The sequence below is a fragment of the Triticum urartu genome, chromosome 6A (assembly GCF_056163025.1).
Source record: "Triticum urartu cultivar PI428250 chromosome 6A, HENAU_Tu73, whole genome shotgun sequence".
In the NCBI taxonomy this organism is placed as follows: domain Eukaryota; kingdom Viridiplantae; phylum Streptophyta; class Magnoliopsida; order Poales; family Poaceae; genus Triticum; species Triticum urartu.
The window spans coordinates 116,997,866-117,009,908 of record NC_141878.1 but is presented as its reverse complement, the minus strand read 5'-3'; the positions used below and the strand labels follow the sequence as shown (position 1 = coordinate 117,009,908).

The following is a 12,043-nucleotide window of genomic DNA, read 5'->3' as shown; positions in this document are numbered from 1 at the left end:
AAATTACTTTACTTTATTGCTAAACGTGTTAGCCATAGTAGTAGAAGTAATAGTTGGCGAGAAACTTCATGGAGACACGATGATGGAGATCATGATGATGGAGATCATGGTGTTATGCCGGTGACAAGATGATCATGGAGCCCCAAGATGGAGATCACAGAAGCTATATGATATTGGCCATATCATGTCACTATTATTTGATTACATGTGATGTTTATCATGTTTTTGCATCTTGTTTACTTAGAACGACGGTAGTAAATAAGATGATCCCTCATAATAATTTCAAGAAAGTGTTCCCCCTAACCGTGCACCGTTGCGACAGTTCGTTGTTTCGAAGCACCACGTGATGATCGGGTATGATAGATTCCAACGTTCACATACAACGGGTGTAAGACAGATTTACACGTGCAAACACTTAGGTTGACTTGACGAGCCTAGCATGTACAGACATGGCCTCAGAACACAGAAGACCGAAAGGTCGAGCATGAGTCGTATAGAAGATACGATCAACATGAAGATGTTCACCGATGTTGACTAGTCCGTCTCACGTGATGATCGGACACGGCCTAGTTAACTCGGATCATGTTATACTTAGATGACTGGAGGGATGTCTATCTGAGTGGGAGTTCATTGAATAATTTGATTAGATGAACTTAATTATCATGAACTTAGTCTAAAATCTTTACAACATGTCTTGTAGATCAAATGGCCAATGTTGTCCTCAACTTCAACGCGTTCCTAGAGAAAACCAAGCTGAAAGACGATGGCAGCAACTATACGGACTGGGTCCGGAACCTGAGGATCATCCTCATAGCTGCCAAGAAAGATTATGTCCTACAAGCACCGCTAGGTGAAGCACCTGCTCTCCCTGCAGAACAAGACGTTATGAACGCTTGGCAGACATGTGCTGATGATTACTCCCTCGTTCAGTGCGGCATGCTTTACAGCTTAGAACCGGGGCTCCAAAAGCGTTTTGAAAGACACGGAGCATATGAGATGTTCGAAGAGCTGAAAATGGTTTTTCAAGCTCATGCCCGGGACGAGAGATATGAAGTCTCCGACAAGTTCTTCAGCTGTAAGATGGAGGAAAATAGTTCTGTCAGTGAGCACATACTCACTATGTCTGGGTTACATAACCGCTTGACTCAGCTGGGAGTTAATCTCCCGGATGACGCGGTCATTGATAGAATCATTCAGTCGCTTCCACCGAGCTACAAGAGCTTTGTGATGAACTTCAATATGAAGGGGATGGAAAAGACCATTCCTGAAGTATTTGCAATGCTGAAATCAGCAGAGGTAGAAGTCAAAAAGGAACATCAAGTGTTGATGGTGAATAAAACCACTAAGTTCAAGAAAGGCAAGGGTAAGAAGAACTTCAAGAAGGACGGCAAGGGAGTTGCCGCGCCCGGTAAGCAAGCTGCCGGGAAGAAGCCAAAGAATGGACCCAAGCCCGAGACTGAGTGTTTTTATTGCAAGGGAAGTGGTCACTGGAAGCGGAACTGCCCCAAATACTTAGCGGACAAGAAGGCCGGCATCACGAAAGGTATATGTGATATACATGTAATTGATGTGTACCTTACCAGTACTCGTAGTAGCTCCTGGGTATTTGATACCGGTGCGGTTGCTCACATTTGTAACTCAAAGCAGGAGCTGCGGAATAAGCGGAGACTGGCGAAGGACGAGGTGACGATGCGCGTCGGGAATGGTTCCAAGGTCGATGTGATCGCCGTCGGCACGCTACCTCTACATTTACCTACGGGACTAGTTTTAAACCTCAATAATTGTTATTTAGTGCCAGCTTTGAGCATGAACATTGTATCAGGATCTCGTTTAATACGAGATGGCTACTCATTTAAATCCGAGAATAATGGTTGTTCTATTTATATGAGAGATATGTTTTATGGTCATGCTCCGATGGTGAATGGTTTATTCTTAATGAATCTCGAGCGTAATGCTACACATATTCATAGTGTGAATACCAAAAGATGTAGGGATGATAATGATAGTCCCACATACTTGTGGCACTGCCGCCTTGGTCACATAGGTGTCAAACGCATGAAGAAGCTCCATGCAGATGGACTTTTAGAGTCTCTTGATTACGAATCATTTGACACGTGCGAACCATGCCTCATGGGTAAAATGACCAAGACTCCGTTCTCAGGAACAATGGAGCGAGCAACCAACTTATTGGAAATCATACATACTGATGTGTGCGGTCCAATGAGTGTTGAGGCTCGTGGTGGCTATCGTTATGTTCTCACCCTCACTGATGACTTGAGTAGATATGGGTATGTCTATTTAATGAAACACAAGTCTGAGACCTTTGAAAAGTTCAAGAAATTTCAGAGTGAGGTTGAGAATCAACGTGACAGGAAAATCAAGTTCTTGCGATCAGATCGTGGGGGAGAATACTTGAGTCACGAATTTGGCACACACTTAAGAAAATATGGAATAGTTTCACAACTCACGCCGCCTGGAACACCACAGCGTAATGGTGTGTCCGAACGTCGTAATCGCACTCTATTAGATATGGTGCGATCTATGATGTCTCTTACCAATTTACCGCTATCATTTTGGGGCTATGCTTTAGAGACTGCCGCATTCACTTTAAATAGGGCACCATCGAAATCCGTTGAGACGACACCGTATGAATTATGGTTTGGGAAGAAACCTAAGCTGTCGTTTCTAAAAGTTTGGGGATGCGATGCTTATGTCAAGAAACTTCAACCTGAAAAGCTCGAACCCAAGTCGGAAAAATGCGTCTTCATACGATACCCTAAAGAAACTATTGGGTATACCTTCTACCTCAGATCCGAAGGCAAGATCTTTGTTGCCAAGAATGGATCCTTTCTAGAGAAAGAGTTTCTCTTGAAAGAAGTAAGTGGGAGGAAAGTAGAACTTGATGAAGTATTGCCTCTTGAACCGGAAAGTGGCGCAACTCAAGAAAATGTTCCTGAGGTGCCTGCACCGACTAGAGAGGAAGTTAATGATGATGATCATGAAACTTCAGATCAAGTTGCTACTGAACTTCGTAGGTCCACAAGGACACGTTCCGCACCAGAGTGGTACGGCAACCCTGTCTTGGAAATCATGTTGTTAGACAACGGTGAATCTTCGAGCTATGAAGAAGCGATGGCGGGCCCGGATTCCGACAAATGGCTGGAAGCCATGAAATCCGAGATAGGATCCATGTATGAAAACGAAGTATGGACTTTGACTGACTTGCCCGATGATCGGCGAGCCATAGAAAATAAATGGATCTTTAAGAAGAAGACAGACACGGATGGTAATGTGACCATCTATAAAGCTAGGCTTGTCGCTAAGGGTTATCGACAAGTTCAAGGGGTTGACTACGATGAGACTTTCTCACCCGTAGCGAAGCTGAAGTCCGTCTGAATCATGTTAGCAATTGCCGCATTCTATGATTATGAGATATGGCAAATGGACGTAAAAACGGCATTCCTTAATGGTTTCCTTAAGGAAGAATTGTATATGATGCAGCCGGAAGGTTTTGTCGATCCTAAGAATGCTGACAAGGTGTGCAAGCTCCAACGCTCGATTTATGGGCTGGTGCAAGCATCTCGGAGTTGGAACATTCACTTTGATGAGATGATCAAAGCGTTTGGGTTTATGCAGACTTATGGAGAAGTCTGCATTTACAAGAAAGTGAGTGGGAGCTCTGTAGCATTTCTCATATTATATGTAGATGACATACTTTTGATGGGAAATGATATAGAACTTTTGGACAGCATTAAGGCCTACTTGAATAAGAGTTTTTCAATGAAGGACCTCGGAGAAGCTGCTTATATATTAGGCATCAAGATCTATAGAGATAGATCAAGACGCCTCATAGGTCTTTCACAAAGCACATACCTTGATAAGATATTGAAGAAGTTCAATATGGATCAGTCTAAGAAGGGGTTCTTGCCTGTGTTGCAAGGTGTGAAATTGAGCTCAGCTCAATGTCCGACCACGACAGAAGATATAGAAGAGATGAGTGTCATCCCCTATGCCTCAGCCATAGGGTCTATTATGTATGCCATGCTGTGTACCAGACCTGATGTAAACCTTGCCGTAAGTTTGGTAGGAAGGTACCAAAGTAATCCCGGCAAGGAACACTGGACAGCGGTCAAGAATATCCTGAAGTACCTGAAAAGGACTAAGGACATGTTTCTCGTTTATGGAGGTGACGAAGAGCTCGTCGTAAAGGGTTACGTCGACGCTAGCTTCGACACAGATCTGGATGACTCTAAGTCACAAAACGGATACGTGTATATGTTGAATGGTGGAGCAGTAAGCTGGTGCAGCTGCAAGCGGAGCATCGTGGCAGGATCTACATGTGAAGCGGAGTACATGGCAGACTCGGAGGCAGCGCATGAAGCAATTTGGGTGAAGGAGTTCATCACCGACCTAGAGTCATACCCAATGCGTCGGGGCCAATCAAACTCTTCTGTGACAACACTGGAGCTATTGCACTTGCCAAGGAGCCCAGGTTTCACAAGAAGACCAGGCACATCAAGCGTCGTTTCAACTCCATTCGTGAAAATGTTCAAGATGGAGACATAGATATTTGTAAAGTACATACGGATCTGAATGTCGCAGATCCGTTGACTAAACCTCTCCCTAGGGCAAAACATGATCAACACCAGAACTCTATGGGTGTTCGATTCATCACAATGTAACTAGATTATTGACTCTAGTGCAAGTGGGAGACTGTTGGAAATATGCCCTAGAGGCAATAATAAAAGGATTATTATTATATTTCCTTGTTCATGATGATTGTCTTTTATTCATGCTATAATTGTGTTATCTGGAAATCGTAATACATGTGTGAATACATAGACACCAACATGTCCCTAGTAAGCCTCTAGTTGACTATCTCGTTGATCAACAGATAGCCATGGTTTCCTGACTATGGACATTGGATGTCATTGATAACGAGATCACATCATTAGGAGAATGATGTGATGGACAAGACCCAATCCTAAACATAGCACAAGATCGTATAGTTCGTTTGCTAGAGTTTTTGCAATGTCAAGTATCTTTTCCTTAGACCATGAGATCGTGTAACTCCCGGATACCGTAGGAGTGCTTTGGGTGTACCAAACGTCACAACGTAACTGGGTGACTATAAAGGTACATTACAGGTATCTCCGAAAGTGTCTGTTGGGTTGGCACGAATCGAGACTGGGATTTGTCACTCCGTATGACGGAGAGGTATCTCTGGGCCCACTCGGTAATGCATCATCATAATGAGCTCAAAGTAACCAAGTGTCTGGTCACGGGATCATGCATTACGGTACGAGTAAAGTGACTTGCCGGTAAAGAGATTGAACGAGGTATTGGGATACCGACGATCGAATCTCGGGCAAGTAACGTACCGATTGACAAAGGGAATTGTATACGGGGTTGCTTGAATCCTCGACATCGTGGTTCATCCGATGAGATCATCGAGGAGCATGTGGGAGCCAACATGGGTATCCAGATCCCGCTGTTGGTTATTGACCGGAGAGTCGTCTCGGTCATGTCTACATGTCTCCCGAACCCGTAGGGTCTACACACTTAAGGTTCGGTAACGCTAGGGTTGTAGAGATATGAGTATGCAGTAACCCGAAAGTTGTTCGGAGTCCTGGATGAGATCTCGGACGTCACAAGGAGTTCCGGAATGGTCCGGAGGTGAAGAATTATATATAGGAAGTGCAGTTTCGGCCATCGGGAGAGTTTCGGGGGTCAACGGTATTGTACCGGGACCACCGGAAGGGTCCCGGGGGTCCACCGGGTGGGGCCACCCATCCCGGAGGGCCCCATGGGCTGAAGTGGGGAGGGAACCAGCCCATAGTGGGCTGGTGCGCCCCCCCTTGGGCCCCCCATGCGCCTAGGGTTGGGAACCCTAGGGGAGGGGGCGCCTCCACTTGCCTTGGGGGGCACTCCACCCCCTTGGCTGCCGCCCCCCTAGGAGATCCCATCTCCTAGGTCCGGCGCACCCCCTAGGGGGCCTATATAAATGGGGGGAGGGAGGGCAGCCGCACCCTGAAGCCTTGGCGCCTCCCTCTCCCCTGCTACACCTCTCCCTCTCGCAGAAACTCGGCGAAGCCCTGCTGCGGTGACTGCTGCATCCACCACCACGCCGTCGTGCTGCTGGATCTTCATCAACCTCTCCTTCCCCCTTGCTGGATCAAGAAGGAGGAGACGTCACGCTGACCGTACGTGTGTTGAACGCGGAGGTGCCGTCCGTTCGGTGCTAGGATCTCCGGTGATTTGGATCACGACGAGTACGACTCCCTCATCCCCGTTCTTTGAACGCTTCCGCTCGCGATCTACAAAGGTATGTAGATGCATCCGATCACCCGTTGCTAGATGAACTCATAGATGGATCTTGGTGAAAAACGTAGGAATTTTTTTTGTTTTCTGCAACGTTCCCCAACAGAGAGAGGGGGAGGCGCTCGACAACGAAGGGAAGGAGGGCCCGCCCTGGTCGCCTCACTTGTGGAGGCGACGCGGGGGGTACGGAGCTGCCTGCTATCCCCAGGAAGCTCTGAAACCAATAACATGCTCTCAACCAAGATCAATCTTAGGGGCTCGTTTGATTCAAATGGTTTTCATATGATTTTGAAATACGGGAATCATCAAGATTTTTTTCCTAAGTTAGTTGATTGATTTTAGGATTGGTTCCATAGTATTTTTGTCCTAAGGAAATCTAGCACCCACTCAGACCTCTAGAAAACAATCCTTTTGTTTTTCCTGTCATGTAATCAAACAAACTAAAATTCTATAGGGTTCGAATGACTTGACATTCTAATCATGTATCTTTACTATTCTGTGAATCAAAAGAGGCCATAGATGTGTTAGAGATTTGAAGCACAATTCTATCATATCAGGACAAGCAATTACAACACTACATTGATATTTTTCAATGAGATTCAGTGCACCCCCTCCTAACCTTCAGGTTATGGGATGAATTAATGTAATAAGTTTTGTTAGTCAAGTCGTAATATTGTTCCATTCCTTAACCCAAATACTCATTAACATGATTTTTAGCAAGAGGTTTTTACCATAAAATGTTTTATCTAGGAACCCATTAGTTGGCGAATGGTCGCCGGGAGGAGGTGGTATTTGCGAACGATTTTGGTTGCATTTTTAGTTTGAGGGGATGACAATTTTTTCAGAGTGACATATAGTTTTTGTTAGAGACGGCAATTTTCGGTTAAAAACTGTTATCATTTGATCTCGTCTTAGAAACTAAAATTGCCATCAAAAAGGGTTTGCTTGCCACCCTTCTCCCGGGGGCCGGTTGCCAGTTAACTTTCCCGTTTATTTATATCTTGCATCCAACTTTTCTCTCTTTAAATTCTAGTAGCAAAATCAGGGCCGGTCTTGAGTTTTTTGGGGGGGGGGGGGGGGGGGGGCGGGGCGAAACTAAAACTCCGGGGGCCTTAAAATTTTCTTCTGGTATTCGTTGATGAAAAGTCACTTATGATAGTCTTATCCTGGACCCCTCCTCCTGTTGGTTGAGCGAAGGTGAACATAGACGCCGCATTGGGCAAGCAAGGCAACAAAGGTATGGTGGAGGAGGTCCCAATGAGCCATGTATGTGATTTTATGTGAGCATCCAAGTCATCATCGATGGCATTTGGAATCCTAAACCAATACCTTCCACGGTGGTTCATTGTGCCATTATGGGAAGACTTAGGAGATTACTGCGGCTAGCAAGGCCTAGAAAATAGCCCCTTTCTTTGCAAGAGAAGATCTTCCAATAAAGAGACGCGCATGCTAGCGCACTCATTGCTGAGAGATGAGGTTGGTCGTCGTGTGTGTCCGACAGCTTCGTCTAATGGCCTTTGTATCCCAATGTCTATTATTTAAATAAGGATGATATATGATTCTCAAAAAGATAAAATTATGACAGTCTCGTCCGGAAATTTAACTAAAATGATATAGAAATAAAAGCATAAATATGCATGTCAATTTAATAAGTAATATATCTTATAATTTTAGCACCCGTGACCGAGTGATCACCAAACTCTTATTGCCATTTCCCTAGCATGAATTTGTGGGTTAAATGGAACAGTTTGTCTAATTCACATCTAAATGTTTTTTAAAGATGTCACATCTAAGCTCTCATAAATATATAATGCGGCAACAAGAAACAAAAAACTAAGACAAAAAAATAGACCACAAATAGAATGAAAATCAGGTTAGAAACTATGTCACATCTAAATGTGTCCTAGACAGACCCAAAACAAATCTGCCGGAACTGCCGTGAACCAGTCTTTGTGAATCAGTGAACTCGATGGGGAAGAAAACATGACGATCCTATACGTACTGGTTCTTTTTTTAGACAATCCTACACGTACTCGTGGGCTACCGACTACGTTCTTGGTTTCCGTGGAGCAGTAGCTATCAAATGCAGCGCATCCTGTCTACACTACTCCCTTTGGGAGAACAAGAATGGCTATCCCTATCACACGTACTACGTACAAATAATACGATCGAGCGCATAGTAGATTAGATAGATACTTACTTAAAAGCACCGTACAATCGCCAAGCAGCTAGTGTACTGTACTTACGTATGCATGCTAATTGGAATTTTTGCGTATTCATGTACAGTTCGGCGCAAAAAATGTACAGTTCGGCGGAATACATGCGCATACGTATACATCGTCCTTTAGTTTGGCAAACATATATACGAGAGTAAAGGCGCGGCGAATCTGCAAAACTATTCACACGGACCACGAAGCCTGCATCTGCGAAATTCTGCGACTGTGCATGCACGTTCACACGAAAGCAAGGACACTGACCACCCCTCCATGATGCACGGACGCATATGCATGCACGTACACACCCTCGCTAGCTTACCCCGGCCCCCGGCCCCCTGCCGACACAATCTTAAGTCAAGATCAAAATGGTTTAGTACTACTCTGAATTTACTTATTTATGAGATGGATAGTACTAGTACCTCTGAATTCGATTTACTACGTAAAGTCGAGGTAACTATAAGATCTTTTGTCTCTCAACTGTAACTCTTTAAATACAAAATAAAACCCCTATGATTCGCAAAAAGATAAACTGTGGGACCAAATTTCATGGTCGATCTCTCCATAGCATATTGGGGTTTGTTGGTTGCAAATTCTTGTTTTTTTTCTAGAAGGTGTTTTTTTAGAAGAGGCGCAAGACAATATATCAAATGACACGGCTCCTTTATGAATGCACCCTTACAAAATTTAAAAATATATTTATTAGGGTGCAAAGTCTTCATCCTCCTGCGCACGGGGCGTCATCCGCTCTATAAGACAACGGCACTGAGACAAACGCGGGGGGGGGGGGGGGGGGGGGGGGGGGTGGGGGGGTGGTGGTGGAAGGTTTAATTCGTTTAAAAGTCCTCTTCTGCTCCCGAGCTCATCTAACCTCAAATCAAACAGTAAAAATAAAAGTAAACATTTTTAAAGATTCTGATTTTTTTTGTCAAACTTCGATTTGAATGCTTGGAAAAGTAGTACCTAAAGAAGGCTTGTTGATCTTTCCTTTTTCTTGGGGAACGGTGGAGGTAATTAGTCGGTGCATGCAACTCAATCATTTATGAGTGATGCCAAGTTCGCGTACTGTTGATTCTAGAGATAATGAAAGCACAAGCTTTAGATAGCAAACCGAACGTTGGCCAGAAAGCCGATAGAAATGCTTGCCCTCTGGACGCAGCTCCAAATCGCACATGGCGAAGCCAATGCCGAGAAGCATCTTGATTGGCATCGATCTGGAGCACGCACGATCCATATATGCTTTGGATAATTGGATTCCACTTGGAAAACGACTTGACCGCGGCCCCCTCGATCCACTCTGCGTGCCCAGCCTAGTACCACCACATTTGGCACGAAACAAAACCCAACAAACCATCAGAAAGGCTTCTTAGGTGCATTCCTCTTATATCCGATGGTTATAAAGATATACACCCTCCCTCCGGCATGTGAAGTTTTTGCACCCGAGTTTAAATAAGCTTGGATGAACAGTAAATTCAGAAAATATTTTAAAAATTCTGAACTTTTCTATGGCAAAATTCGACAAATGTTCTAAGAGCTTACAAAGTTTCATCATCACATTGCATTTGTGGAAGTCGTGTCAGAAAAATTGATACTCTGAAAATGCTTTCGAAAGCACTTTAGAGCACTAATTTTGTATTTTTGCCACGACTTCCACAAATTGATTTCATGCTAAAATTTTGCAAGCTCTTAGAAAATTTGTCAAAGCTTGACTTAAAAAAGTCAGATTTTTTGAATATTTTTAAATATTTTTTAAGTTACTGTTTATCCCGAGCTCATTTGAGCTCGGGTACGTGTAGAAGGGCACTTTCGCTCCGTCCGCAATTACTTGTTAAAAAAATGGATGTATTCAGACGTGTTTTAGTTCCAAATGCATTCATCTTTATGACAAGTAATTCTGGACGAAAGGAAATGGGATAATAAATTTCACTTCCAACCAAGTGCTAAGAGCAGCACATGTTTTTTTTTGGGTCTGAACCACATTTTGACGTTTCAAATTGTTTTTGTTGCACATGTATACATGTACGTAGGTCTAGGTTTTGTATACCACATATGTAGTGTCTCTCCTTCTGTATGTACTTATATCTTGAGAGACAAGACACCGGTCGCACCCCTTCTATCTATATATATGCCTAGTGCATGATCAATCAATTGTCGATGTACCAAATTATTCTCTACATGGTATCAGATAGCATCACAATCCTCTCCTAACAACCGCTTCCGCCTACCCTAGCCACCGCCGCCCCACGCCGCCGTCGCGTCCCTCTCCCCGGGCCGCCCCTCCCCTCCCAGCCGCGCCACCTCCCCCGCCGCGCCGCCTCCCCTGCCGTGCCGCACCCTCACCCAACCCCAGTTGCCGCCTCTCCCCCTCATCACCGCGCCGCCGCCATGTCGTCCAACGCCTCCACCTACTTCAACCCCTTCGTCGAGCCGGACCCCGCTGGCATCCATGACATCAACATCCAGGAACGCGTCCCCGTCGTTCTCGATGCCACCGACTCCACATACTTCGCGCGGAAGACGTACTTTTTGCTGCTCTTCCGTGAGAACAATCTCGTGGATCATGTTGACGACATCATCGACTCCTGCGCCATAGTGGGCGACTCTGAGTGGACCGCGATCGACGCCACGCTCATCCGATGGTTCTTCACCACCATCTCGAAGGACCTGTTTCATACGGTCGTGAGCGATGGTGATGACGCCCGCGCCATGTGGGTCAAGCTCAACGGCCTCTTCACTGACAACAAGCTTCAGCGTCCCATTTTTCTGCAGCAGGAATTTTTTGACTATCATCAGGATGATCAGTCTATCGATGACTACTTCCGTCGCCTGAAGACGTTGGCGGATGAACTCCGTGACATCGGCGCCAAGTTTGATGACGACCTCCTCCTCAGCACGCTCATCGCCGGCCTCAACGAGGACTTCGGCAACGCCGCCTCCAACCTCACCTTGATGTTGGAGCCTCCTTCCCCAAGTTTGTGGCGTACTTGCGGTTGGAGGAGCGTCGGATGAAGGGGGTCAAGAAGCGCGTGCAGCACCATGTCGTCGCCGCCGGCACCTCCCGTGGCGCCCCGCCTGCACCACGACAACAGCCGCCGCCCCCGCGCCCCTGGGATTTTTTTACCCTCCCTCTAGCGCCCCCACCCCTCCCGCTGCCCCCCAGTAGCAGCTGCAGGGCGCCGGGCGGCGCGGCAACCGCCGCAGGGGCGGCCACAAGCAGCAGCAACAGGCGCACGGCAGGGGGGGGGGGAGGGGGCTCGTCAGCAACAGCAGGCCACCTCACCGTGGACTTACGGCATCAATCCGTGGACGGGTGTCGTTCACACATACTCGATGCCAGTCCCTCGGGCTCCTACCCCGGGCATCCTTGGGCCCCGTCCAGTGAGCCACCAGGCGTTCTTCGCCGCACCCAACGCCGCCCCCTACCTGACATCGTTGGGCATGGGCGGCTACGGCGCCACCACCGCGCCTGCCTACGGCGGGTTCTACCCGCCCCAGGTGCCGCCGCCGTG

The 12,043-nt window shown here is 46.3% G+C and overlaps 1 protein-coding gene across 1 annotated transcript; it reads left to right on the top strand.

The window, feature by feature from the left end:
* The first annotated feature begins 10,919 nt into the window (after positions 1–10,919).
* LOC147964376 (uncharacterized) lies at positions 10,920–11,543 on the top strand. Its single transcript, XM_087529951.1, has one exon. It carries the CDS (start codon positions 10,920–10,922, stop codon positions 11,541–11,543), a length of 624 nt encoding a protein of 207 aa, XP_087386077.1.
* Positions 11,544–12,043: the final 500 nt, after the last annotated feature.